At 42.1% G+C, this 26,212-nt stretch overlaps 1 protein-coding gene across 1 annotated transcript; it reads left to right on the top strand.

Annotated features, from left to right (window-relative positions):
• The first annotated feature begins 162 nt into the window (after positions 1-162).
• Positions 163-25,853, top strand: pi4kaa (phosphatidylinositol 4-kinase, catalytic, alpha a). The gene is made up of 54 exons (XM_071897886.2): positions 163-304; positions 5,338-5,454; positions 5,592-5,685; positions 5,845-5,933; positions 6,097-6,169; positions 6,284-6,546; positions 6,793-6,859; positions 6,993-7,141; positions 7,333-7,398; positions 7,486-7,582; positions 7,706-7,897; positions 7,990-8,090; positions 8,683-8,812; positions 8,931-9,060; positions 9,140-9,235; positions 9,376-9,559; positions 9,699-9,799; positions 9,980-10,148; positions 10,228-10,278; positions 10,474-10,582; positions 10,710-10,846; positions 10,930-11,063; positions 11,161-11,243; positions 11,335-11,405; positions 11,516-11,640; positions 11,781-11,862; positions 11,998-12,081; positions 12,252-12,341; positions 12,437-12,556; positions 13,152-13,244; positions 13,352-13,508; positions 13,633-13,760; positions 13,857-14,015; positions 14,136-14,287; positions 14,416-14,523; positions 14,717-14,844; positions 16,524-16,679; positions 16,776-16,855; positions 16,959-17,158; positions 17,833-17,920; positions 18,123-18,290; positions 18,459-18,512; positions 19,568-19,688; positions 20,784-20,913; positions 21,049-21,119; positions 21,365-21,437; positions 21,591-21,771; positions 21,900-22,004; positions 22,098-22,223; positions 22,402-22,522; positions 23,002-23,161; positions 23,296-23,385; positions 23,639-23,722; positions 23,891-25,853. The coding sequence occupies exons 1-54, from the start codon at positions 206-208 to the stop codon at positions 23,940-23,942; spliced, it is 6,288 nt and encodes a 2,095-aa protein (XP_071753987.2). The 5' UTR covers positions 163-205; the 3' UTR covers positions 23,943-25,853.
• Positions 25,854-26,212: the final 359 nt, after the last annotated feature.

Below are 26,212 nucleotides of genomic sequence, written 5' to 3'. Positions count from 1 at the left end.
GTATAGATGGGTATTAATAACAGAGTGTCAATGCACTAGTGTCACGTTATAGCATTGTTGACAGTATTTTTTGATAATGACCTTGCAGTGCTCTGTTTGGACTCTTGCACTTGCCGTAGTTGTCAGTGTATACGCTTGTCCTCTTCCTCGGGACGACTGAATGAAGATGCTTGTATTTGTTTAGTCTAGTTAAACGTATTTAAACATGTCTTTTAATGGAGGAGGAACCCGGGGATTTTATTTTAACACCGTATTGTCTCTGGCACGGTCGTTGGCCGCTCACCGGCACGCACCGATAGACAAGGTAACGTTGTTTTGCGTTAGCTAACGGCAACTAACAAGCTAGGGACCTGTCAAGACTAGTCTGTGACATTAAGGCCTGGCGTTAACCTGCTTCCTTCTTGGTTTGGTCTCTGTAATGAAGCTAAAGTTGTTAATATGTTTTCAGCATGTCAAATTATGGTTTAGATAGTCGTTTTGAGAGTGTAGTTAATGATATATGTGAGACGCAGGTAGCATTGCTAACCGACTTAAAGCTGGCTAACGTCAGCTGACGTTACATTATCCACTTCTCTATAAATAATGCTCAGTGTTGATCAGTGAAATTAAGGAACGCCGCCCTCAATGCTTTAACTTTATATATCGGTGTAGTGTCTGCATATTTGTCTGTAGACTGAACGTCTTAACTCTGTCCTCCATTGCTCGTTATTACCTCATTCACCACCCTACATGGCAGGAAACTAACTTTTTCAGCCACCGACCTCAGTGTCAGTGGCTACTGGATTTTAAAATTCACCAGCCATTTCACAGACAGTGGACAACTCATTACTTTCATATGCTGGGAATGTAATCTAGAATTTGATCATGGAATAGATGCGTTATCAGATGCCCAAGTGTATCTATTTTACAATCTACCTATGATATCCATAGTTATCTTTAATTTGGAGAAGCCAGTGACATTCATATCTCTCCGTGCTTTGTTTACATCCCACTGCGCCTGCCACCACTTAGTCAGCCTCCAAATGACTGACAGTGTTACATGCTGGTATGGTGTTAAAATGCTTCGTGACTGGGGTACATAATATCTAAATAACGGCTAAATGCGTGTAAAAATAATTCAAAGTGTAACATGCTTAATTGTTACTCGCACCCTAAAACTGAAAACAGAAAACTGAAACAGACTTGAATAGTTTTTCCCAAAAGCCTCTATAGCTACAGTGTTACTTATTCATTTTCTTGTCCATCAATCTCCTCCACATCTCCTCCTGTGTCTGCTTTGCTTTTCATGTTATTATGTATACCACCGTTTTTCAAAACAAGACCCATCTTTATAGCACATTGATGAGTCTTGCCCAGAAAACTATTGGGATTCATAAAGCACTTAATTTGTTGCCTCCAGCTTCAGCTATCATCTGGTCAGTGCTAAATTAAATTAATTTGGATATTTTTGACCTAATTTCAGTTTAAGCATTTCTTAGGTGACATAGCCAAGTGCTGAAGTCCCTGGCAGCAGCAGTCAAGAGTAGCCAAAGATGGATCATATTTTAAAATGTCAGGAGGGAGTATCCTGGGCATCAAATTGCCTTTCTAGGCTATGTGAAGGTGAACAAGTCAGGGAAGATTTATTATTGAGTAGGCACAAGTTAGGGCAGTTAGGGTGAGTAGGGATTCGGAAATACAAGGAGACATAGGCCAGCAACTAACCAGCACGAACCTAACAACTGACCCAGTATTGTGCTCCAATACTCAACCGACTGCTTATTTTGTAGAGATCATTGTGCTGTAGAAAGATGCAGTAGATGAGGCAAAGGAAAGGAAGAAGATTAGATACACTGGGCTTGAAGCTGAGGCTGAACAACAAAGCTAGAAAAGCCAGTTGAATAATATTGAAGAAGTTGAATATTGAAGTTGAATATTGAAAAATTGACACAACTACGATACCTTGGCCAACAAGAAAAACCATCAGCCAATTTCACAGAACAGCCACTGCGCTTTATTTTAACCAAAGGAATCATGGAAAATACCATAAATTCAACATGAACATCAATAACTTCAATACCATAATGACTGTTTCAACTTATAAAAACACAAAGATGCTTTGCTCTGTCTATTCCAGTCCTCCTTCTCTTAACTATTCCAACCCATGTGCCATCTGCACGTATAGACCTATATCCTCTGGAAGTGACGCTGATATGGAATTTCAGCTTGCAAAACACATTTGGCCAAATTATCACACAACATTTATAAAATTCAATATTGAATTCAGTCTTTCGCAATGGTATTAAAGTATACTTGAAATTTCAGTTACTATGACAACACTATACTCTTCTTGTTAACTCAGGCAATTAGGGACTAGGTCAGGGGTTACGGAGGCCACAAAGACAACTTATGAAGCAGCCAAGAAGATCAGCCTGTAGTTCTGACTGAAAAGAAAAGACACCCAGTGAGATCCATGACTAAGACAGGAAATATATCCTAATATGGCAGAGCAGAAGTGAGTAGTTACACACCATTCTCAGCACTTGGTGTAATTGTGCAATTAAACTTACTGTTTGCTGATACACTTTGCTGAGCAGACCATGACAAGCCCAACTGTCCCTTTAGCATATTATTATTATTAGTACAATTTGACCATATGACCTTGTTTTAGTGGCAGATGGCGGTTAATGTTACAGTGCAACCTTTGATACTACAGACCATACCATTTCTATTGCTTGAAAACTGTGTTGTTGTCAAGGACATACTGTAGCTCCTCACTGGTTCAGCTCCCACCTTTCCATTAGAGCATTTTCAATCACCATAGCAGGGTTTTTTCTGGCTCAAAAAGAGGCTTAGGTGGTGCCTAAGCACGGCTGCTGTGGCTTTATCATCACAGCCAACACCCATATCCCTTCTATTCCAATTGTATGCTTTTATTGGCAGCAGTTTTAGGCATAGACTAACATAACATTGTCCTAGTTGAGGCATTCTTTAGCTTTCCAAGAAATCCAATTGTATTCATTTTTCCATGGCTAAGAGGACCAGAACAGGCACATAAGTTTGTCAGTATTAATTCATCACTTCATGTGTTCCCATCAGGGATGCTTGTAAGTGGCTGGGATCTCTTACTTTGATTCCATTAAAGATGATTGCCATTTCCTTCACAATTCAAAGTAATCCTTATGACAGGATTAACCCAATTTCTTAGTTATGATTAATACATTTTCTAGATTGAATCATTATGCTATGATAAATCAGTCATGTACAATTTCTTTTCCCCAAAGTGTTTAATGATTTTATTTCCCTTTTTCCTTTGACTTATTTGGGAAACGATAAATACATAATAAAAATTATTCAGCTGTCTAATTAGAACAAATAAACAACATTTTCAGCTGGGTAATTGGAACATACAACAAATCCATTATTCTGTGGAGCTGACGATGTAAGATGTGGACGCCCACATAGCTTGCTTGACTGACAGAGAGTGCACACTGTCTTGCTTTGGTTAAGTAAATGGGACTAAAAAACACATTTCGAGCATCTTGCTTTACCTCATAGTACTATTGCATGTACCTCATACTCGTTGTCTCAGTGAGTTTGTCGGAGGGCAGCGGTTGCTGGGCAAGGATTGGTCAATTTACTTTCAGGGTGGGGGTTTAGCGACGGGTCAGTTGGTTTACTCTACAGGGGGTTAACCAATACTTAAACTGTTGCAGAGAAATCATATGTAAAAGTAATGGAATAGTAATAATATGAAAGTAGTTTTTACTATTAGTTATTATTATTATTTATTATTTATTACTGTCTTAACCTTTGGTATTGTAGTCTTGTCCTTGTCCTTGTCAGAGCAGGTTATTAGGGTGAGTCAGGCTCAGCTCAGGCTTTTACAGCAGGCCAGTCCTACAGGGGTCCTGACCAACCCCTGTAGAAGGAGATTTTGCTCCTACCTTCAGGCTGTTTCAGAGTTCAAAATTGGACATCTTTGAGGTCCAGGGTCTCCTTTGTCTGAGCCACTATTGATTTGCTGAATGTGCACATGAAACAGCACTTGCCCACATTGCACTTGGTCTGCCCCTTTCACAGATCGGCTCCTTTTGCACTGCTGTGCTTTTACAGATTCTACCACTTCCATGCTTTGTTGTCTGTTTTTCCTGAGCGCTTGGTTTGATGTGGTTCTGTGTATTGTAGTTGTTTTTAACCCTGGCTGCAACAAAAATATCTCCATGTGGGACAATAAAGATACTGTGAATGTGTGATTGTGAATTATAGTTAGCTAACAGCTAGCAAGCTAACATCAATAAGGTGATTTTGCACTCAATAGCCAGTTACACAGTTCTTTTGTATGGATGAGCCATTACCAATTCAAGTTAATTTAGGGAGAACTTGTGTCTATTATAGTTATCTAGCTATCTAGATAACATGACCTCACATTTATTCACGGAAAAAGCAGTTTGACATCTATTTTAAAATTGTTTTGTTTAGTATTTCATTCCATTCAATCAAAAACAAGTGACACGGTTCATGTACAGTTTATCAACAGAGGTCATTACAGTACATTGAAACTTGATTTCTCTTACAAATGACTGAGCAGCCTATTCGATTCGAGTACCTGCTCTTTATGGCACTTAAACAGGTGTCCTACACCAAGCAATGGATATAATTTGTAGGAACTATTGTGAAGTGTTTAATGTAATGGATTGACAAGAAATGTGCTATATAAATGTAGTTATAATAATAATAACAACAATAATAATATGAACCTCCAGTGCTCTAGATTCACAGAATAGGTGAGGTTTACGGAACACCACTGTATCAGATTGAGAACACGTAGTATGACTTGTGATTGTAAACTCAAGCTGAAATCTCCTTTTTGTCTGTAATTCTCACTCTGTGTTTGAATGGGCTTTAATCCCTCTCAGGGCTTCAGACTGATCCTTGTTAGTGTTAGGCTAATTAATGCTAGAGGCAGGTTGTGTTTGGCTCCATGCCTGAAAGCACATTTAGCCTGACAAAATCATTATCTCTGATGGAACTGAACAGAAACGATGGGTCTGTTTATTCCCTGTGGGTAAACAAAGATTGATTCTGTACTTTGAAGAAGACGGTAGTCTCCGAATAGCTTATTGAAGTAGAGAGGCACTGCATGCAATTAATTTGATAGATAAGGCCTACATCTTTATTAGAGCACAATGAAAGTGTGTTCAGAAGCATTTAGCCATCAAGAGCGCAAATTACATCTATATAGGTCTTTCTGTACCATCTCTGCAGCATCCTCACTGTAGGAAGTAGGGCTCAGTTTGAAAATGAACCAGTAGCGGTGATGGTACATATAACTTGACTGTTGTTGTCCTTCTACAGGTCCAGAAGTTACAATGCATGTGCCCTGTGGACTTCAGAGGAGTTTTCCAGCTTGATGAGAGGAGGAGAGATGCTGTCATTGCACTGGGCATTTTTCTCGTCGAGTCTGACCTGCAGGTAGACCTTGTGCCTACTTACCCGTGCAGCTTTATGCTACTATTCTGCTCAAAGTGAATCTACTGCGAGTTAAGCAGCGGTCACCTATGGCATTGCTTTGGCTTTTGCTAACATGGTGTGTAATACTTCTGTTGCAGCACAAAGACGCAATTGTTCCCTACCTCCTTGGGTTGCTTAAGGGACTTCCTAGAGTTCAATGGATTGAAGAAAGCTCAGAACGCAAAGGAAGGGGTAAAGATATGTCTGTTATTACACTATCAGTGTTTCTTAAACCATATTAAATATATAATAAATTAATTAATTAATTAATAGTATGGATATAATATAATAAGTATGCATAAGTATGTATGGTACTGTTTCATAATGGTTGCTCAAATTTCTGTCTTGCAGATGCCCTTCCTGTAGCAGAGAACTTCAGCTTTTGTCTTGTAACGCTGCTGTCAGACGTTGCCCAGTGTGATGAGACCTTACGAGGACAGGTGTGTGTGTGTGTGTGTGTGTGTGTGTGTGAAAGAGTGAGTGTGTGTGTGTGTGTGTGTGTGTGTGTGTGAGTGTGTGTGAGTGTGGTGGAGATGACACAAAGATATGTTGCTGATATGGTTGGTTGAGTTAGGGTATATGATGATGTAACATCTTTGTCAGATCCTGGAGGCGGTCATGGACATCATGCAGGTGCTGCAAGACATCTGCAAAACTCCAGAGGCTCATGATAAAGGTACCAACATGGCACACCTCATGCCTCCTCTGTATGTTACTTCAGCTGCAGCGAACGTCATTTCAGGTATTTACATTTTCATCTGATCCACTTTCCCTGTCCCCTTTCTTACAGAATACCTATGTAGGTACACAGTGCCCAGCCTGCTTGGTGTTGCCCGGGCATTTGGCCGATATAGCAACACTGAGGAGCCGTTACTGTCCAAGCTGTTCCCTCGGCCAGTTGCTCCTCTGCTGCCTACGAGTGAGGATGCCGATCCAGCACGCCGACGGTCCTTCAATGACTTCCGCTCCATCCTGCCAAGCTCTTTGCTCACAGTGTGTCAGGGCGACACTGTCAGACGTAAAGGCTCCTCTGTGTCCAGTTTATCACAACAGGTAATTAATTAACCTAATTTATTAATCTAAACAAAGGTATACTCTCTAGTGTCCAACAACTTACTATGCTTCACAACAGTTATTGATATTTAATGACGAAAACAAAGAAAGTTGCGACTGTTGACTAAGAACAGTCTATTTACAGCGATGGCCTGTGGGAGTAGCTGCATGGAAAGGGAGGGTGCATAGCTGTATATTTTTACATACACTTGTATATTTATTCATACTTGTCCTGTGTGTTTCCAGGCCAGTCCAGAGAGAGTAGGTCTGACCCCCAGCTCACCTGCTGACAACTCTGCACAGTACTTTGAAGGTAAGCGAAAGTGTCTTAATGAATGCACTTGACCCTGTTGGGCTTTCAGGAGACAGAAATCCATCAGTGACTTGCCAGGGAACATGTTTTGAAAACTACCTTGCTTATTTTTTAATCATTTCTCCCTCCTCAGGCTCATACCTCCCCGATGGCAGTGCAGTGGACCCAGACTACTACTTCTCCACCATCAGCTCCAGCTTCTCTGTCTCCCCTCTCTTCACTGGAAGCAGCACTGGAGAGTTTGACGTCCCTCTTGATATGCTCAGACAGCTCCTTCACATGGTTAGTAACCGCAACAGCAGAATAGCACTGGATTTAAAACGTGGGCCACATGCATGGTGGCCTCCTGGACTGCTGGTCAGGCGTAAGAAAAGTGCTAACATCAAACCAGGAGGCTGCTATTGTTATGCACTTGGTCTATTACAATGCTTGTGTTTGCTATATACTCAATAAACAGTTTTTCTCTTGAATAGGTTGAACAGTTGGTCTCTGAATCATTTTTGAAGTCACTTGATGACACCTTGGCGGAACTTGTAGAGGTATGTTTTCTTACATGACTACAAAAGTTTGTTAGACATTTTTAGGACACTTTCAGTTCATTGTTACATCAATTTCTTTCTTTGCAGCTGAACCCTGGTATTCACCTGTACTACAAAACCTTCAGTGATCCTCTGTATGTAGCCATATTTAAAATGCTGAGAGACACCCTATACAATCTGAAAGGTAAGGACACTTCCCCTCTAATTAATGTTTTTTTTAGACTAAGACTATTCTCAAAGTCACTAACCGTTATTCAAAAATATTACTGAATCATTACAGCAATGATGTGTCTTCTGTGTTCATCAGACCTCCAGACAGGCTACGTGAAGGAGGTTCATGACTTTGTCCTGGAACAGTTCAGCAGCAGCCAGTCAGAGCTGCAGAGGATCCTGCATGATGTGGAGTACCTCCAGAGTGAACTGAGCCCACTCAAACTCCGCTGTCAGGCCAACGCTGCCTGTGTGGACCTCATGGTGTGGGCTGTTACTGAAGAGCAGGGTGAGACTTTGGGTCATGTGCGAGAGGAAGTAATCCCTTTTTATTCTTTAGCTTTCATCACTGCAACTTGTTTCTCTGTTTTTTTCCCCCAGGAGCTGAGAACCTGTGCACCAAACTGTCAGAGAAGCTGCAGTCTAAGACGTCCAGTAAAGTCATCATTGCTCACATGCCGCTCCTCATCTGCTGCTTACAGGTAACAACTTAGTGCTTGTCTTTACACCCTCACCATCACCCTCTTCCTGTGTCTCTTCCTTTCCCTTGAGGACCCTGTGAAGAAGAAGAAAGGGATAGAAACGTCGCTGTGAGGCGCTCAAGCATATATGGGGGCCAAACTGAAAACTGACAGCACACCTCAACAGCGGCCTGCGTTCTTATTTACCTCTTACTTCACTGTTAATTTCAAGCACACAATTCTTGATGTTATTTTAGAGGCAGGCCCGTAACAAAGTTACATCAAAATACATCCAAGAACTGACACAGCCATCATATGACATGTGCTTAGAAAATACACAAAATGTTAACTGGCAAGCCACATAAAAATTTCAACAACTCTGTCACCAGGATTAATCATCTATACGGAGAAAGCAAAGATGATGGAGCAGTCTCTGAGCATGTGTCAGTTTGGCCCCTATGTACACGTATGACGTATTGACATTTTGTCCTTGTTTATAGTTTTGTGCCATCCCTTCTTTTCCTCAAAACTTCTATTCTATTCTACATGTACATGAGCAAACACTATATGTGCGTGTGTGTTGGTTTATGTGTGTATCCATGTGTGTGTTCAGGGCCTGGGTCGTCTATGTGAGCGTTTTCCTGTGGTGGCGCACTCTGTCACCATGTCGCTGAGGGACTTCTTGGTGGTGCCCTCCCCTGTTTTGGTGAAGCTCTACAAATACCACAGCCAGTACACTACAGGTAACAAGCGATCACCTCTACACACTCAGCAGATGAGCGCCCAGTCATTTAATACCAATTCATTTTGAGTTCAAATGCTTTGGCACCAAATCCTGAAGCTCTACGTTCATTTTGAAAGGGGCTGGTGAGATAAAGATCCACGTGACCAATGAACACTCCCAGTCAACCCTCAGCACCCATTCAAGCAAGAAGAGCCAGCCCTCCATGTACGAACAGCTCCGGGACATCTCCATAGACAACATCTGCAGGTGAGAACGCCCACACACACACTTGTCACATGTCAGTATCACTGTAGCCTTCACTCACCTATCTCTCCTTCTCTCCCAGGTGTTTGAAAGCAGGATTGACAATGGACAGTGTCATTGTAGAGGCTTTTCTCGCCAGTCTGTCTAACCGTCTCTACATCTACCAGGAAAATGATAAGTAAGTCAAGCATCCTATAGGACTGACTTTGACCGTAATTAAAACTTCTGCACACTGTGATATCACTCGAAGTCTTTATTTGACACCCACTCTGAACGGTACTTTGTGTTTGAAAACGCATTTTCCTTCTCGCCCCCCAGGGACGCCCACTTGATCCCGGACCACACCATCAGGGCTCTGGGTCATATTGCTGTGGCCTTAAGGGACACTCCCAGAGTGATGGAGCCCATCCTGCAGATCCTACAGCAGAAGTTCTGCCAGCCTCCTTCCCAGCTGGATGTGCTCATCATAGACCAGCTGGGCTGCATGGTCATCACAGGCAATGTAAGTATCCTTAGACACCTCTACCTTCTCTATTTCTTATTTTGGATCTTCATTAGTTACCGCCAATGCAGCCACTATCTCTTATCAAGATCAGATCATATCTTACTTCATAACTCTCTATCTTTTTCTTTTCCTTTAGCAATATATCTACCAGGAAGTGTGGAACTTGTTCCAGCAGATCAGTGTCAAGGCCAGTTCCATGGTCTACTCCACCAAGGACTACAAGGACCATGGATACAGGTGACCACCACCTCACAATGACGCTTTTAATACAAACTCAATTACAGTTAATTGGAGTTGTTGCAAGTGCATGAAAAAGTGATACAGAAAGTGAGAGAATACTGAATTTCTCATGTACTCGCGTCTTATTTACAGTTTCTTATGAACATGCAGTTAATGTGTTCTATTTTCCTTGTGTAGACACTGTTCCTTGGCGGTGATAAATGCACTGGCCAATATTGCAGCAAACCTTCAGGCTGAGCATATGGTTGACGAACTGCTGGTCAACCTGCTTGAGCTTTTTGTTCAACTGGGCTTGGAGGGGAAGAGGGCCAGTGAGAGGGCCTCAGACAAGGGCCCGGCACTGAAGGTATGGTACACACACACACACACACACACTAACACACACCTCAGATCTTCAGCTCTAAGTTTCTCGTTTTTTTCTCTAGGCATCAAGCAGTGCTGGAAACCTAGGTGTGCTAATTCCAGTTATTGCAGTGGTAAGTGACTGACATATTCACAGCCTTTTCGCCTTTTAATAGTTTCTTTACATTCATTCTGAGTCAATTTGGTCCCACCCTCGTCATGCATCACATGTTACGATGTCCGGCAAGTTGATCCATCCTGATGCCCACCAGCGTCACACGCACCTTAACCTCAGAAATCCCTTCTTTCTCCTCCTCTTTTGGTGGTAGTTGACTAAGAGGTTGCCACCCATCAAGGAAGCAAAGCCACGTCTGCAGAAGCTGTTCAGAGACTTCTGGCTCTACTCTGTGGTCATGGGATTTGCTGTGGAAGGATCAGGTGGAGAGCATTTGCTAAATATTTTGTACATTTCTATCTTTACTGCATGACTTCAATTCATCCCCAGGGATATTATATCAGTGTTTTGATGTAAAATATTGAACGCTGTTTGTGGTTTATTCTTCAGGTCTGTGGCCAGAAGAGTGGTATGAGGGAGTTTGTGAGATCGCAACTAAATCACCGCTGCTCACGTTTCCCAGCGGAGAACCTCTACGCTCAGAGCTGCAGTACAACTCTGCCTTGAAGAATGACACTGTCACTCCAGTACGGGAACACACACACACACACACAAACACACACACGCACACCCTCATACACTATTTGATGGTTCGTTATTGTCATTTCAGGCTGAACTGAATGATCTGCGTAGCACTATCATCAACCTGCTGGATCCTCCTCCTGAGGTGGCTGCTCTCATCAACAAGTTGGACTTTGCCATGTCCACGTATTTGCTGTCAGTTTACAGACTGGAATACATGAGGTATGACACGACATGAAGTCTGCACATATTGATTTAATGTCTGCTGATATATTGTTAATTCCCAACCCTCATATTTTCTCAACGCGTCTTCCCCTAGGATGCTGCGTTCTCTGGACTCTGATCGTTTCCAGGTCATGTTCCGATACTTTGAGGACAGAGCAATACAGAAGGACAAATCTGGTGGGCAGCAGTGAATAGACACTTAAGTATCAAAAATCATGTGCTGTTACTCACTTGTTTCATGTGTCAATATTGTATGTTTTCTCTCCAGGTATGATGCAGTGTGTGATTGCGGTTGGTGACAAGGTTTTTGAGGTCTTCCTGCAGATGATGGCTGAAAAAGTAAGGGAAATGTTTTCACTTGAGAATAACTTGTGTCCTATTCTGTTTCTGACCTTCTGTTTCATTACACAATGTATCTTAATGTAATCTGTAATCTTAATGTAATTCAGCCAAAGACCAAAGCCCATGAGGAGGAGCTAGAACGCCACGCGCAGTTCCTGCTGGTCAACTTCAACCACATCCACAAGAGGATCCGCAGAGTGGCCGACAAATATTTGTCTGGCCTGGCTGAAACGTGAGAGTGCATTGACACACGTACACACTTACTTAGAATATCATACTAATTCATTTATAAAATTGTTCAAGGGCAAAGAATGTATGTTTATACAATGATTTGTAAACAAAAAGTTCTAACACTATTCTCTCTCTCTTCAGTTTCCCCCACTTGCTGTGGAGTGGCCGTGTGCTGAGGACCATGTTGGACATTTTGCAGACACTCTCCCTCTCCCTCAGTGCAGTAAGTGCTGAGAACTGTACAAGTGTTTGTTGGACTGTTAATTAGTGCAGCCTCTTCCTTTCAATCTGTCTTTATACCTGAAATATTGGATGAATGTAACATGACATTAACACTGATGCTGATGCTGTGTTTCAGGACATTCATAAAGACCAACCTTATTACGACATCCCAGACACACCGTACAGAATCACTGTCCCAGATACATATGAAGCCAGAGAGGTAATGTTGTTCATTCCAACATTAGCTATTTCTATGCAGCAGTATTTTTCTTATTGTACTGAAATGCATGTGTAATGCTTCTAAAATGATCAGAAAGCGTGTGAAATTGAAATTGGCGTAGGTGCCAGTTTTAAACATCTAACATATACAGTACATATTTGTGATTGTAGAGCATAGTGAAGGATTTTGCTGCTCGCTGTGGGGAGATCCTTAAGGAAGCTATGAAATGGGCACCATCTGTGACCAAATCCCACCTACAGGTATCATACTCTCATATTTTGAAATCTTCATGTCTTCTTCTTGCCTTAAGTATAGTTTTTGTTGTTTTAAACCACTGTATGTGCTCTTTTTTCAGGAGTATCTGAACAAACATCAGAACTGGGTGTCAGGTCTGTCCCAGCACACCGGCCTGGCCATGGCCACTGAAAGCATACTGCACTTTGCTGGTTACAACAGACAGAGCACCACTCTGGGGGTAAGTCACAAGCTGACACTTCATAAGCAAATGTTTATTTTATTTGATTTCATTTCATTTCTTTTGCCAGCGAAAAACAGTGCTAAAACACCAAAACAAGAAAGAAAAAAAAATACAAATTTGTGCACATGAGACAAAAACTCCAAGGGGCTCATAAAAAAACAAAAAAACAAAACAAAATGACAAGCAAAACAAAATCATAGGCCAAAGGCAAAGTGAATGTATGGCACTTGAGGGGAGAAGAGGAGCAGGAAGCATTGATTGCAGTGTAGCAGCTTGATCATTGGTGTAGACCAGGAACAACAAGGGCCCAATAATGGAGCCCTGTGGGACACCACATGCCATCATTGCCTTATCCAATGTCTATTCATTTGCAACTACAAATTGTTGTCTGTTGAGAATAAAATTTTAGAGCCGTTTGCCCATGAAGATTTATCAGATATAGCATCTGATGACCTGCTGCATAGGAAAACAACAAAATATGTAGGCCTATGCTATCTTTCAGACAATCTATCTTTCTGTCTTCATAATGCTTCCCATTACTCGTTTGAAGGGTAGTTTAAAATTCTTTTTATTTCTCCCCTTCCACCTGTAGTCCACTCAGCTGACTGAGAGGCCGGCCTGTGTGAAGAAGGACTACTCCAACTTCATGGCTTCTCTTAACCTCAGGAACAGATATGCTGGAGAGGTAAAATCACCCCGTCCTACCAATTATAATTATGATGATTAGAAACAAAATAGATGTAGGTCTTTTCTGCACTATTCCTGCTCATATATCTTCTATTTTATCCATAGGTATCAGGTATGATCAACTTCTCACAGGCAGTGCGGGGCCACTCAGATCTGAGCCGGCTGATGATCAAACAGATGGGAGAGGCCTTGGACAGCGCTCAGCCTGAGGCATTCACTGAGGCCATGTTCAAACTGGCTGCCTTGCTCATCAGCACCAAAGGTTTGTGTTTTTCTGTGCTCGTCTTTGCTGTTGGCACATGTGGGGATGTATATACGTATCCTCTGGATTTGTTATCTGACTGTTGCTATCCTTTTTGTGTGTTTTGTCTCTTGGCTGGTCCCAGACTGTGATCCTCAGCTCCTGCACCACCTCTGCTGGTCTCCTCTCAAGATGTTTACAGAGCACGGCATGGAAACGGCCATCGCATGCTGGGAGTGGCTGCTGGCAGCACGTGTCGGAGTGGAAGTACCGGTACATATATGTGTTTTATTGTGTTTGTATATGTATGTGTGTCTGTTTGTGTCTGTGTCTCTACATGCATTATCAAGCTCCTCTTCTTCCGCCTAGTTTATGCGAGAGATGGCCGGAGCGTGGCAGATGACTGTGGAGCTGAAGATGGGCTTGTTCTCAGATGCTCAGGTGGAGGCTGATCCTCTGGCTGCATCAGAGGAAAGTCAGCCTGTCCCCTGCCCTCCAGATGTTACCCCTCACTATATATGGATAGAGGTCAGACACTGTGTTTGTGTGCGTGTGTTTGCGTGCGTGTATGTGTTACTACTCTTCGTTATTAACCTTCTCCTTCCACTTCCGGCCTACTATTTTTGCCACTTTTCCTTTTGCCTCTAGTTTCTAGCGCAGAGGTTTGAGATAGCTAAGTATTCTAGCGCAGATCAAGTGGAGATCTTCTGTAGTCTGCTACAGCGCTCGCTCTCTCTCAACGTCGGCGGGGCCAAGAGCAGCCTCAACCGCCACGTAGCTGCCATTGGACCCCGCTTCAGGTACATAAACACACACACGCAAAGCTCAAGGAACTGTATGAATAGGAGAATCATAAAACATACCATAATCTGAGAGGCAGGTGTTCTTAGAGGTATGTTTATAGTAAGCATATATATTTGTCCTACAGGCTGCTGACTCTGGGTCTGGCTCTGCTCCACTCTGATGTCGTCACCAACGCCACCATAAGAAATGTGCTCAGAGAAAAGATCTATTCCACAGCCTTTGACTACTTCAGGTACACACACACACTATTACATATACACTCTTACTTTAATCCCTCCATCATGATTTACGCCACTAACTCTTGTACCTCTCATGTGTGTGCCATACATCTTTCATACGATGTTGTGATGAATCTATACATCTTCTCACCCATTTTGTAACGCTCCATCTTCTCTCTCTCTCTCTCTCTCTGCCTTTCCCTCCAGTGTGGCTCCGAAGTTTCCCACCCAGGGCGACAAGCGGCTCCGCGAGGACATCAGCGTCATGATCCGTTTCTACGCCAACATCCTGTCCGACAAGAAGTACCTGGCAGCATGCCATCTGGTCCCACCTGGTGAGCTTGGTACTACCCCAGCCCCGAGCACCCTCTCTGCCGGGATATTCGGATCGCTTATCGTGTCCAGCACTTCTCCAATATCTATCTTAAGTAAGCCTAAAGCAGTGGAGCTTGGACTTCACTGCAGCAGGGGCATGCTTTTACGCAAGTCAAATTTGACGCTGTTTATCCTCACGACGCTGCGGATAGATCCATGTATCTGTCGATGGTGCGGACCAATCTTTTCACTGTCCCTCTTGCTATCTTTATCTGACTTTCCCACACTTTCCGCCTCTCTTTTCTCTCCCTCTAACTCTTACCCCTTCTCGGTCTCAGTATCACACCACTACAATCAATCTGTTTGTATCCTAAAAGTCTTCCAGCTCTGAGGAAAAGCGCAAATTTGTCAGCCGCGTTAAGATGCATGAATGATTATATTATTCATCATGTCAGCTCACCCTTCAGCCCCACTCCCCGATTTGTCAATTTATCAAAAGAGGAAAATTGAGAAAACTCCAACACCCACTCCTCTTTCTTCCCGACGACCCAGAGAAAAGACTTGGTCTCATTCTCATACACACCGAGCCATTCCAGGTAGACGAGTCCTCACCAGAGATCCTGGATCAGATTGATCTACTTCCAAACCTCTGCCCATTAACAAGATGAAATCATATCTGACCCAGTGTCCGTGGTTCAGGGCTACTTCTACATACATGCAATCCCATTGGAGTTCTCTCCTTTTCAATGCATGACCATCACAACAGCAGAAGACTACATAATACAGCTCATCTCACTCTTCAAAATCTCCCTTACCATCAAATGTTTCCCAGAAGACATCATATTGTTTATGTTTTTTGCTGTTTAAAAATGTTATTTTCTCAGGACTCATGAGGTCATAGGTATAAGAAAATTATTTCTTCACTTTTTTTCTTACAACTCTCTTGTTACCAATGAGATAATCAATTTACCTTAAGTGTGAGAAAGAATTGTTACTACAGTATCAACAAAGGCCAAAGTTAGGCCTGTTATCCCCAGTTCTAGGTTTTCAGCAAGCAGGATTGAAAACAGGAATTGCTCAGAGATAAAGTGAGCCATTCCTGTTTTCAATCCCATTTTCTGGATTATATATTATGTCCTGCTTGCTGTATTATTAGGTTATGATATTATGATATTATTGTTGGGTGCAAGACACTATTCCACTTCCCAAAACAATTGATGCTTCAAATAAGATCTCTCTGTGATCAGAAATACCTGCAAAACTTGTCCACGTCTACAGTGCCCACTTCATCAAAAAACATTTTAGAAACTTCCATTGAAACTCAGCTGGGTTAGCTACATGGCTAGTCATAATGGCGATGTACTGTAGGCTTAAATTCCCTCCCACTTTGAGAGTGCAAATGCAACTTAAAGTCCTGTCAGTTATCAGTAAGGCACTCACTCAAAGATGTGAGTTAAACATAGAAACATTTAGAGTGATGAGAACAAAAAATGTTGAGGATGTTGCTCAGCTGAGAAAGTAGGAAGTTGGGAGAGTCAGTTGTAGTTCAGTTGGAGAACAAGGATTGTCTGATAAAGGGAAGGATCTGTTTTAAATCAGAAGGATAGCTATAGTGTATCCAGTGCGAGATGGAGAGAGAGAGCTAGTTTGGATGCACTTGTGCCTTGGCTCCACTGAATGTGTATTTATATGTATGTAGACAATCAGGACCCGTCACTGAACAGTCTGTCAGTGATGAACGCTGCTGACCTCAGGACCAACATGGACTCCAGCTCTCGCTCCCAGCAGAGTGGCCAGGGATGGATCAACACCTACCCACTGTCCAGTGGCATGTCCACTGCATCCAAGAAATCAGGTACCACATGAATCCAGTGTGTGAACGATAACAATACAGAGAAAAGCTCTTAAACCCACACAGAGGTTTGACCATCCCTCTGTCTTCTACTCCTAGGCATGTCTAAGAAGAGTAACAGAGGGACCCAGCTTCACAAATACTACATGAAACGCAGGACTTTGTTGCTGGCCTTACTGGTGAGTTGTTTGGCCCCAATTATGCTTGGTTAGAGTAACTGCGAGATTTCTCATCATCTTCATGCTCACTACTCTCTGTGTGTGTCTGCTCCTGTCTCTCCAGGCCAGTGAGATTGAGCGGCTGACAACGTGGTACAACCCGCTTTCCACTCAGGAACTGGCCATCGCCACAGAGCAGTCGGTGGAGACCAGCATCGCCAACTGGAGGTCCAAATACATTAGTCTGACTGAGAAACAGTGGAAGGACAACGTCAACCTGGCCTGGAGCATAGCACCTTACCTGGCTATGCAGCTACCGACCAGGTTTCTCTCTCTCGCTCTCTCTGAACCGCACTCACTTGCTCTCCCAATCTCTTGCTCTCTCCCACACCAGGGTGAGAAATTAATAGGGGGCCATGAAAGTTCATAAAATGATGAAGCCTGTAAATTCAAAATAAGGGGGCAAAAAATGTCCCCGCTAATCAGGAATACCCTTTTTGCATTTCACCCATAGACTGTAGAAAATAAGATTTCACCTTTTTTGTTGTCATATTTTCATTTTACATTCTGGGCGAGAAAAATAGACCGTTTTTTGATCAGAAAACAACCGAGCATGCAGCCTGAAACAGTAGAAAACGTCTCTGATTGTCACTCAGTTTATGTGATAGTATATTATAATTGCAAATAAATATTAGTGTTACAAGTTGAGTGTTTATTTGCCAACATGCAATGCAAATGTATTATCTCAAAGTTTCCCACAAAAAAGACCAAAATGCCCCAAAAAATCTGATCAAGGGGGAAAACATGCCCTCTGGAAAAAAAAAGTTAATTTCTTAGCCTGTCCTGCACTGTACATGAAGTAGCATTATTTACATGTCCACAGAATAACACAGTTTCTCACACTGCAGCTTCTAGACACACTTTCACAGCACAGACTCCATTTTTAAGCAGAGAACAAAATGTAATAGTCCTGTGTATTTTTGTCCCTCCGTTACCAGGTTTAAGAATGAGGCCATTGTTGCAGAGGTGACCAGGCTGGTGAGGCTGGACCCTGGAGCAGTCAGTGACGTACCTGAGGCTGTCAAGGTAAGACGACTTGGCCTAGTAAAGTCTCTCTCTCTCTCTCTCTCTCTCTCTCTCTCTCTCTCTCTCTCTCTCTCTCTCTCTCTCTCTCTCTCTCTCTCTCTCTCTCTCTCTCTCTCTCTCTCTCTCTCTCTCTCTCTCTCTCTCTCTCTCTCTCTCTCTCTCTCTCTCTCTCTCTGTGACCTGTTTTCTCCTCACTCCCTAGTTCCTGGTGACATGGCATACTATTGATGCTGATTCTCCTGAGTTGAGCCATATCTTGTGTTGGGCTCCAGCGGACCCCCCCACCGGTCTGTCCTACTTCAGCAGCATGTACCCTCCTCATCCTCTCACTGCTCAGTATGGGGTTAAGGTGCTACGCTCCTTTCCTCCAGTAAGTCACACGCTCATGGGAGATTTTTGTATACTGGCATCATTATAGAGGGCATTGTAGGTTCTTGCCTTTGTGCTGTAACAACACTATTATAGAGAAGATGCAGCTTCAGTAATGTGTTGTTTTAATTCACTGTTGTCTTAACAAGAAGCTTTTTTTTGTCTTTAGGATGCAATCCTGTTCTATATTCCTCAGATCGTGCAGGCTCTCCGTTATGATAAGGTGAATGTTCACTTATTTCTATCCGTCAATCATCACTCTGCCTTCACTGTAATGTCATGAAACACACCATAAAGATGAAAGAAAACAACCACATAATGCGGAAAAAGCCTAATGCAGCTTATTGGTTACTTAAAATAATGCATCCTGCTCTCATCAAATAATTGTTAGCTGTTAATTTAAAAAAAATAATTTATTCAGCAGTAGGATACATTATCTGTGTCCTGCATTAACACACCTTTGGGATCAGTAGATAGAGACAAAGAAAAACAGCCAATCAGGAAAGTGGGAGGGTCATTAATAACATCACCAATCAATAGGAAACTCTCTCCTGGATCCGACAAGCCATCACTGATCTCAGTGCGACTGTGGGATAAATACATATTGATGATCAAAAAACAGCCAATCATGAAAAGGGAGGTGCTTCAATGACATCATCAACCGACTGTCACACATCTCAGTGTGTTTTCAGAATCAATAGAAAAAGACAATCAAAACCCAGCCAATCGGTCCTGGAAATCATCACTGGACTGGAAATTCTCCTGAGTTCAGGGAGCCATCACACATCTGAGTGCGAATTTGGAATGAATACAAATAAACAAAGGAAACAGTCAGGAAAGGGGGAGGGGCTTAAATGACCAATCAGTAGGATACTCCCTCCTGAGTCTGATCCTGACTCCTGAGTCTCTTGTCAGTGCAACTTAGGGATCAGTAGAAATAGATGATCAAAATAAAGCCAATCAGGAAAGGGGAGGGGCTTAAATGAAATTTGAGGCTCAACATGTACAGACGATCACACATCTCAATGCAGCTTCAGGATCAATACAGCCAATCTGGAAAGGGGGAGGGGCTTACATAACAACAAATCAATAGGATACTCACTCCTGAGTCCGACAAGCCATTACTCATGTCAATGCGAGTACAGGATCAATAGATATTGATGATGAAAACCAGCACGAAATCTTTTGAAACTTTTGAGACGGGCCTACAGTCCAAGTTTGACCACCAGGTAAATGAAGCAGTTGTTCTAATGAACTGTGCTGCTCTGTGCTGCTCAGATGGGTTATGTGAGGGAGTACATCCTGTGGGCCGCCCAGAAGTCCCAGCTGCTGGCCCACCAGTTCATCTGGAACATGAAGACCAACATCTACCTGGATGAGGAGGCACACCACAAAGATCGTGAGTCTCTCTCTCTCTCTCTCTCTCTCACATGGGACGAATACACAGTAATGAGAGGAGCACGGTAAGCGGAACTTCGCTAGCTTTGTCCAGGCAAGTTTCACCAGAGTTGAGATCACCTCAACCTTTGAGTGTTCGTCGCACTTCTCCCCTTTTGGAGAAGTGGAGAAATTTAGGGGAGGTGGGAGGCAAAGCGATTCACAGATATTGGGCGCTTATTTGCGTACTGTGTATTCGTCCCGTCACTGTCTCTCTCTGTGTGAGTGAGAGCTGCAGTGCCGTTAATTTAATTGATGACAGAGCACCTAATCTAAGGCTGGAACAGCTAACACATAAGTCCACTCCAATTTGCTCCGGTAATGCTTGTGGTTAATGCATCTGAAGCACAGCATGAACACTACCTCCTGGAATAGTATTAACTTTTCAGTTAATACACAAATGTAGCAATGCCTTTTTAATTAAAATCTATGTCAATGTGTAATTGTCCCTGTAATATAATTGTTGACTTATTTGACAGAAATTGAGTCTTTTTATTCCTTTCACTGAAAAGCTCATCCAATGAGCGAACCTGATGAAGCACGATGGTGAAACGCATCATGCGCTCCAATACATGCCATTATAATTAAATATTATTAACCTCAGACAAGTGAGCCTGAGTTTTTCAATGTGTGACATACAAATTCTTATGAACTGTGCTTTTCCTGCAGTATGCCAGCACCTGGAAAGAATTGTGGCTGTGCAAAGGACATCACACTTCATTTTCGATCATTTATTCCTTGTTAAATTGTTATGAAATCTAAAATTGCAATTTCATGCATAAATCAAGCATAATCATTCCCTTTGTTTATTAATCAATATACAGACAAGACTGTATTGCCTTATTTATTGTCATGTTTTTTCCTTGTAGTGCTGAATAGTACAGTTACGGCTACTGAATGCTGAATTGCTAATTAAATGTAATGTCTTGCCATATCCATGTATAATTATCTTGTTATGCTTAATTGGAAAATCCTGATTAGTCTTAATTAAGCCCAGTTAAGTTAATGTAATCACACTTGTTATCACTTCTTGGTGTCCTGTAATCTTTGTGCGTAGCTGACATCGGGGAGCTGTTGGAGCAGATGGTGGAGGAGATCACAGGCTCTCTGTCTGGTCCGGCCAAGGACTTCTACCAGAGAGAGTTTGACTTCTTCAACAAGATCACCAATGTGTCTGCCATTATCAAGTAAATTCATTAGCTGAGCTGTACAAAACCTCCTACTCAGCGGCAGGTTTTGTTTCCTAGTGTTCTGCAAATCATCCACATTTCGACATGTCCAGAAATAAAGAAGTTACACTTTGGTTTATTTTTGTTTTTCAGGCCAGTTCCAAAGGGGGATGAGAGAAAGAGGGCCTGTCTTAAAGCCCTGTCAGATATCAAAGTCCAGCCAGGTAACATACTTTTCCGTAGCAGGTTGAAGTGTCTGTAAGGCTGATAAAAAAAAAATGCAAATACTGGTTGAGATTCTCATAACAACCATGCTACAGGCGAAATAGTAAAAATCTGATTTATGATGTCTGAATTTTCTGATTTCTTTACTGATTTCCATTGTTCCTGCTATAAAACTAAAAAAAGCAATGTTTATGTCCACTTAGCACAACCTAATGTTGTGTGTCTCCTCTTGGTATTGTCATAGGCTGCTACCTACCAAGTAACCCTGAAGCTATAGTCCTTGACATCGACTACAAGTCTGGAACACCCATGCAGAGGTAATGACGGATTTTTATTTGTGTTTTATTTGTGTTTTGTGCTTCTGACATGCCACTGATAATTGCAAAATGACTTGTTGGTACCCAAATCTATCTATACAGTATAGCGTGTCCTCTGTTTATATCTGATGTGTGCGGTCTCTGTCCTCACAGTGCTGCCAAGGCGCCCTACCTGGCCAAGTTCAAGGTGAAGCGCTGCGGAGTGAGCGAGCTGGAGAAGGAGGGTCTGCGCTGCCCCTCGGACTCTCTGGAAGACGGAGAGGAGAGCGCAGACGGATTACGCCGCGTCTGCTGGCAGGCTGCCATCTTTAAAGTGGGAGACGACTGTAGACAGGTACCGCACCTCGCTTCACTCGCGCCACCCAAATTTACTGGGACATTTAAGCGGAGGAAACACTCACAGCTGAATCTTCTAGTGACTCTTCTGCCGTCCTTGTGCGCTCCCTCTCTCTGTCTCTCTAGGATATGCTCGCTCTGCAGATCATCGGCCTCTTTAAGAACATTTTCCAGCTGGTGGGCCTGGATCTGTTCGTCTTCCCCTACAGAGTGGTGGCCACCGCCCCCGGGGTAAGACTTCTCTGCCCCGTTAAACCCCCGAGCCTACACCTCCTCCATCCAGTTAATAATCAGACGTTTGTTGACCGATCCTCTCTTCCTCAGTGCGGCGTGATCGAGTGCATCCCAGACTGCAAGTCCCGTGACCAACTTGGCCGACAGACGGACTTTGGGATGTACGATTACTTCCGGAACCAGTATGGAGACGAGTCCACCCTGGCCTTCCAGAAGGTGTGGAGATTAACCCCCTAAATCCTTAACCTGTTAACCTTTTGAGTATTCCTTATAATGTTGCCCAAATTTCAAAGTGAGGGCTCAGTCTCAATCCTGTCTTACACTGTCACTTTTCCCTTCTCTTTCTACATGGTACTATACTATTCTCACCACCTTTCTCACCACCTTTCCACAGGCACGGTATAACTTCATCCGCAGCATGGCGGCCTACAGCCTTCTGCTGTTCTTGCTGCAGATCAAAGACCGGCACAACGGCAACATCATGCTGGACAGCAAGGGCCATCTCATCCACATAGGTACGCTACACACTCTTATATAACCATCCATTTACCTACAAGCGATAACGCAGACTTTACCTGTTGTACAGCTGTGGTCCGGACTACTTTTTTGGATGGGATCCGCTATGGCCAGATCATTGTGGGAGCCGCACATAATTTTCTGATTCTTCTGTTTCTCACATCTTGTCTCCCTTCACATAATTACACTATTATTTTTTTTCTCCTCTGACATTCAGAAGTGAATGAAAAGCTCATGTTCATTCATCGGATACCTTTATACAGATTCTGGTTGAGTTTCCATCAGATGCACATCAGAATGAGAATGCGTTATAATGAATTCCACCGAGCATTGATGTCCATGAACAGGATGAATAACATATTGAAGAGAGATCCTGTAAATGTCTGTGTTGTACTAGAACCATCAACAGCCATCACAAATACTCACGATAATGGTGAGCGTTAATGTTTCTATGTATTTTCTCACACGTTTTCTCCAGACTTTGGCTTCATGTTCGAGAGTTCCCCCGGCGGTAACCTGGGCTGGGAGCCCGACATCAAGCTGACAGATGAGATGGTGATGATCATGGGGGGCAAGATGGAGGCTACGCCATTCAAATGGTTCATGGAGATGTGCGTCAGGGGATATCTGGCTGTACGGTAAGAAACACAGTGCATGGTGAGGGATTTCTGAGGTAGTTAATGTAGTAGATGAACATTTCCTCTGTCTCTATGTAACTTTGTTGTTTGCTAATTCTCATTCGCTCCTTCTTTTCTGATACTGTACCTTACAGACCCTACATGGATGCAGTGGTTTCTTTAGTGACTCTCATGCTGGACACTGGACTACCATGCTTCAGAGGACAAACCATCAAACTCCTCAAGTGAGTACTACAGCAGTATGTCTATGTGTAATATATGGGTCAAAATCAGGCATCTATCTCAGATTTTGACATTTCCTCTCCACAGTTGTTCTGTATGTTCAAATTGAAATGCTTATATTGGTAACTAATACTATGGATCTGTGAGAAGAGAAGGACAGTGATCAGAAATAGAGTGGAGGAACAGTACTGTACAATTTTATTTTATATCTATGCAAATATCCGTTTAAGACATGGATGTGTGTGTGTTTTTCAGAGGACGGTTTAACCCTCAGATGAGTGAGAAGGAAGCGGCGGCTTACATCATCAAAATCATCCAAAGCTGTTTCCTCAGCAGCAGGTAAGATGGAGCCCCCTACCTTTATTCTCTTGTCATTACTCAACGTTTGCACCTCATTTGCTAATCTTGCATGACTGTGCTGCAGTTATAATGACTTAAACGTGGTATAAAGTTGCATTGGCCACCATTCCCTTCACTAATACTTCTTTGTCGCCTTGTTCTCAACAGGAGCAAAACGTATGACATGCTTCAGTATTACCAGAACCAAATTCCTTACTGAAGACTTCCTCTCCTGCGGAACTTCTGCACACGATGCAGAGCTCTCTTCTCAAACAATGGAAACAGACGCAGGCTTTGATCTTAGCTTTGCACCTTTCAACAGTTATCAAACTACTTCTGAACTGAGATTGCTGTCCCAGACAATTTTCTATCCCGGGGTACTCCATAAAAGCCTCTTGAGAGAAACTGTGATGTGGCACCGTCATCCTAATCCTCCAGATTTAGACAAAGTGTCAGAATTTTACAATGTGCATCCAAATATCAAAGGAAAATTCCACCTTTTCATGTGATAGTTAAATGGTTGTTTGACTTGAGAGTAAGGCACAACACCTGACTTTCAGAAGTATTCGAATTCTCCTTTAAGTATTTTGTCGTTGATGCTGTTATTTGTGACACAGCGAAAGCCTGAACAGAAGTGTCACACTAAAGGACGATGGTCCATAAAGGGAGCCATATTTATAGTGTTTGTTAAAGCGGGCGTTGTCATTATTACAAGACATTTCATTACACTATGCTGTTATCCACTTTTATGCACTTTATAGATCACAGTATTTCATTGGTCTCACCTGCCTACGATCAAGAGCTTAAATAGAGATTAAACAATAGAAATCAGAGATTAAAACAATCTGCAGTTTGATCAGCTGATCAGTTACATTTAATTTTTCTTGATTTTAGGCAAGAACACAAGGCAGTATTGTCGGGAAAAAAATCAAAATTTCATTGACAAATCTGTAAACATCTAACCTCCTTACTTTAATTTCTCTTCAGTAGTATAAGAGTATTTAGAAAATAAACTACAGTTATGTCGTAGTATTTAGAATCACATAAAGATCACAGTGACTGTACTGTGATTGACTTGGAACTGATAGAGCAAGTCATATCATATGAAAAACATATTTATTGTGAGAAGATCGACTACAAATTTCAAACTAATCTAGGAAAGAGGTGATACAGCACAGTGTGGACCTGCAGGTCACTCGCTGCTCTACATCACAACCTGCATGTTTCAAATATAGATCTATTTTAGCCTATTTCAAAAGGATGTGTCAGGATACAGGTGTTACTCCATGTTTGCATTCCCTTTACTGTGCGTGCGTCCCTGTTTTGAGACATTCCTCTTCGTGCTCAGAGTATTTCAGTTCTGTCCGACTCTGTACTTGAACCTCCAGGGTTTGGGTTTTATTTGATGCTGTTGCTGTTCTTGATGCTGATGACGATTCTACCCAAAAAGCCATTTCTCTTACCCTTGGTACAGAACTGTAGTAATACTTGAGAAAAAAAAAAAAAATCAATCTTATGCAATATATTCATGTGTAATGATCTTTCATGTTGTGTTCAACAAATGAGGTCGCTGTATCTTCCTCCAGATTCTTGTGTGACGACTGTTTTGTGTTGCATCTATAAATCCATATATGTTTGTAAATCATAATATAATTTAGGGGTGAACCTGTCTTTAAGTATTCAGAGAAGAACTGTGTTTTAATGGCGTATAAAAAGGCAAATACTTTACAGAGCTGTTATTGCTGTTGTCATGGCTGACATCTCTTGAAAAAGCCATTTTATTGTAGTTGATTTTATTCATTTACTGCTTTTGAAATATTTTAATCATCCCTCATGTCTACCGCTGTTATGTTATGTGTGAATATTAAGGTAGAAAAAGGTCATTTGGTCTGTACATAATATCTACGTGTGCACTTTTGTCAGTTTGTGGGAATATATTTGCCCCTTTGTTGTTCAGATGGAGGTGTCATTCTGTGATCCTGTGTAGAAACATTACATCTTAGTTACAGATTAAATGTGTTTACCATTTCATCAGTGGCAGTCTGTTGTCAGTATTGTGAAAATCTACTTGAAGGCGCAGGTGGCAAATGGAAAAGACAATGAAAAATAAAAGTAGAGTCCGCACACTGTACTACTCCTATTTGCACATTTATTTACCAGTTACCAGCCATGTTGTGATGTTTCGAGACATGATGCTCTCTTTTCTTGTATTGCCATTGTATATTCTACTTCTTTTTAAGCTGTGGGTCTTATATTCCGGTACAAAAATACAAACTTCTTGACAGGTGAGGTTTTTCAGTAACAGCACAGTCATAACAAGCTCATTTTCTGTTTTATTATACACTCATTATTACACACTCATGCATTTATATTTTTTAAAGTAACTAATGAAATGAGAAAACAATAGTTTTAATGTTTTTGTTGAATCAGTAGGCACATTTGGAAGGTATTGAAAACACTATAACATCACAGGTATTTAAAATCAAACCA

Source organism: Centroberyx gerrardi, chromosome 2 (assembly GCF_048128805.1).
Source record: "Centroberyx gerrardi isolate f3 chromosome 2, fCenGer3.hap1.cur.20231027, whole genome shotgun sequence".
Lineage (NCBI taxonomy): Eukaryota > Metazoa > Chordata > Actinopteri > Beryciformes > Berycidae > Centroberyx > Centroberyx gerrardi.
Note: the sequence above shows the minus strand (reverse complement) of the source record. Positions and strands in the feature narration are given on the sequence as shown.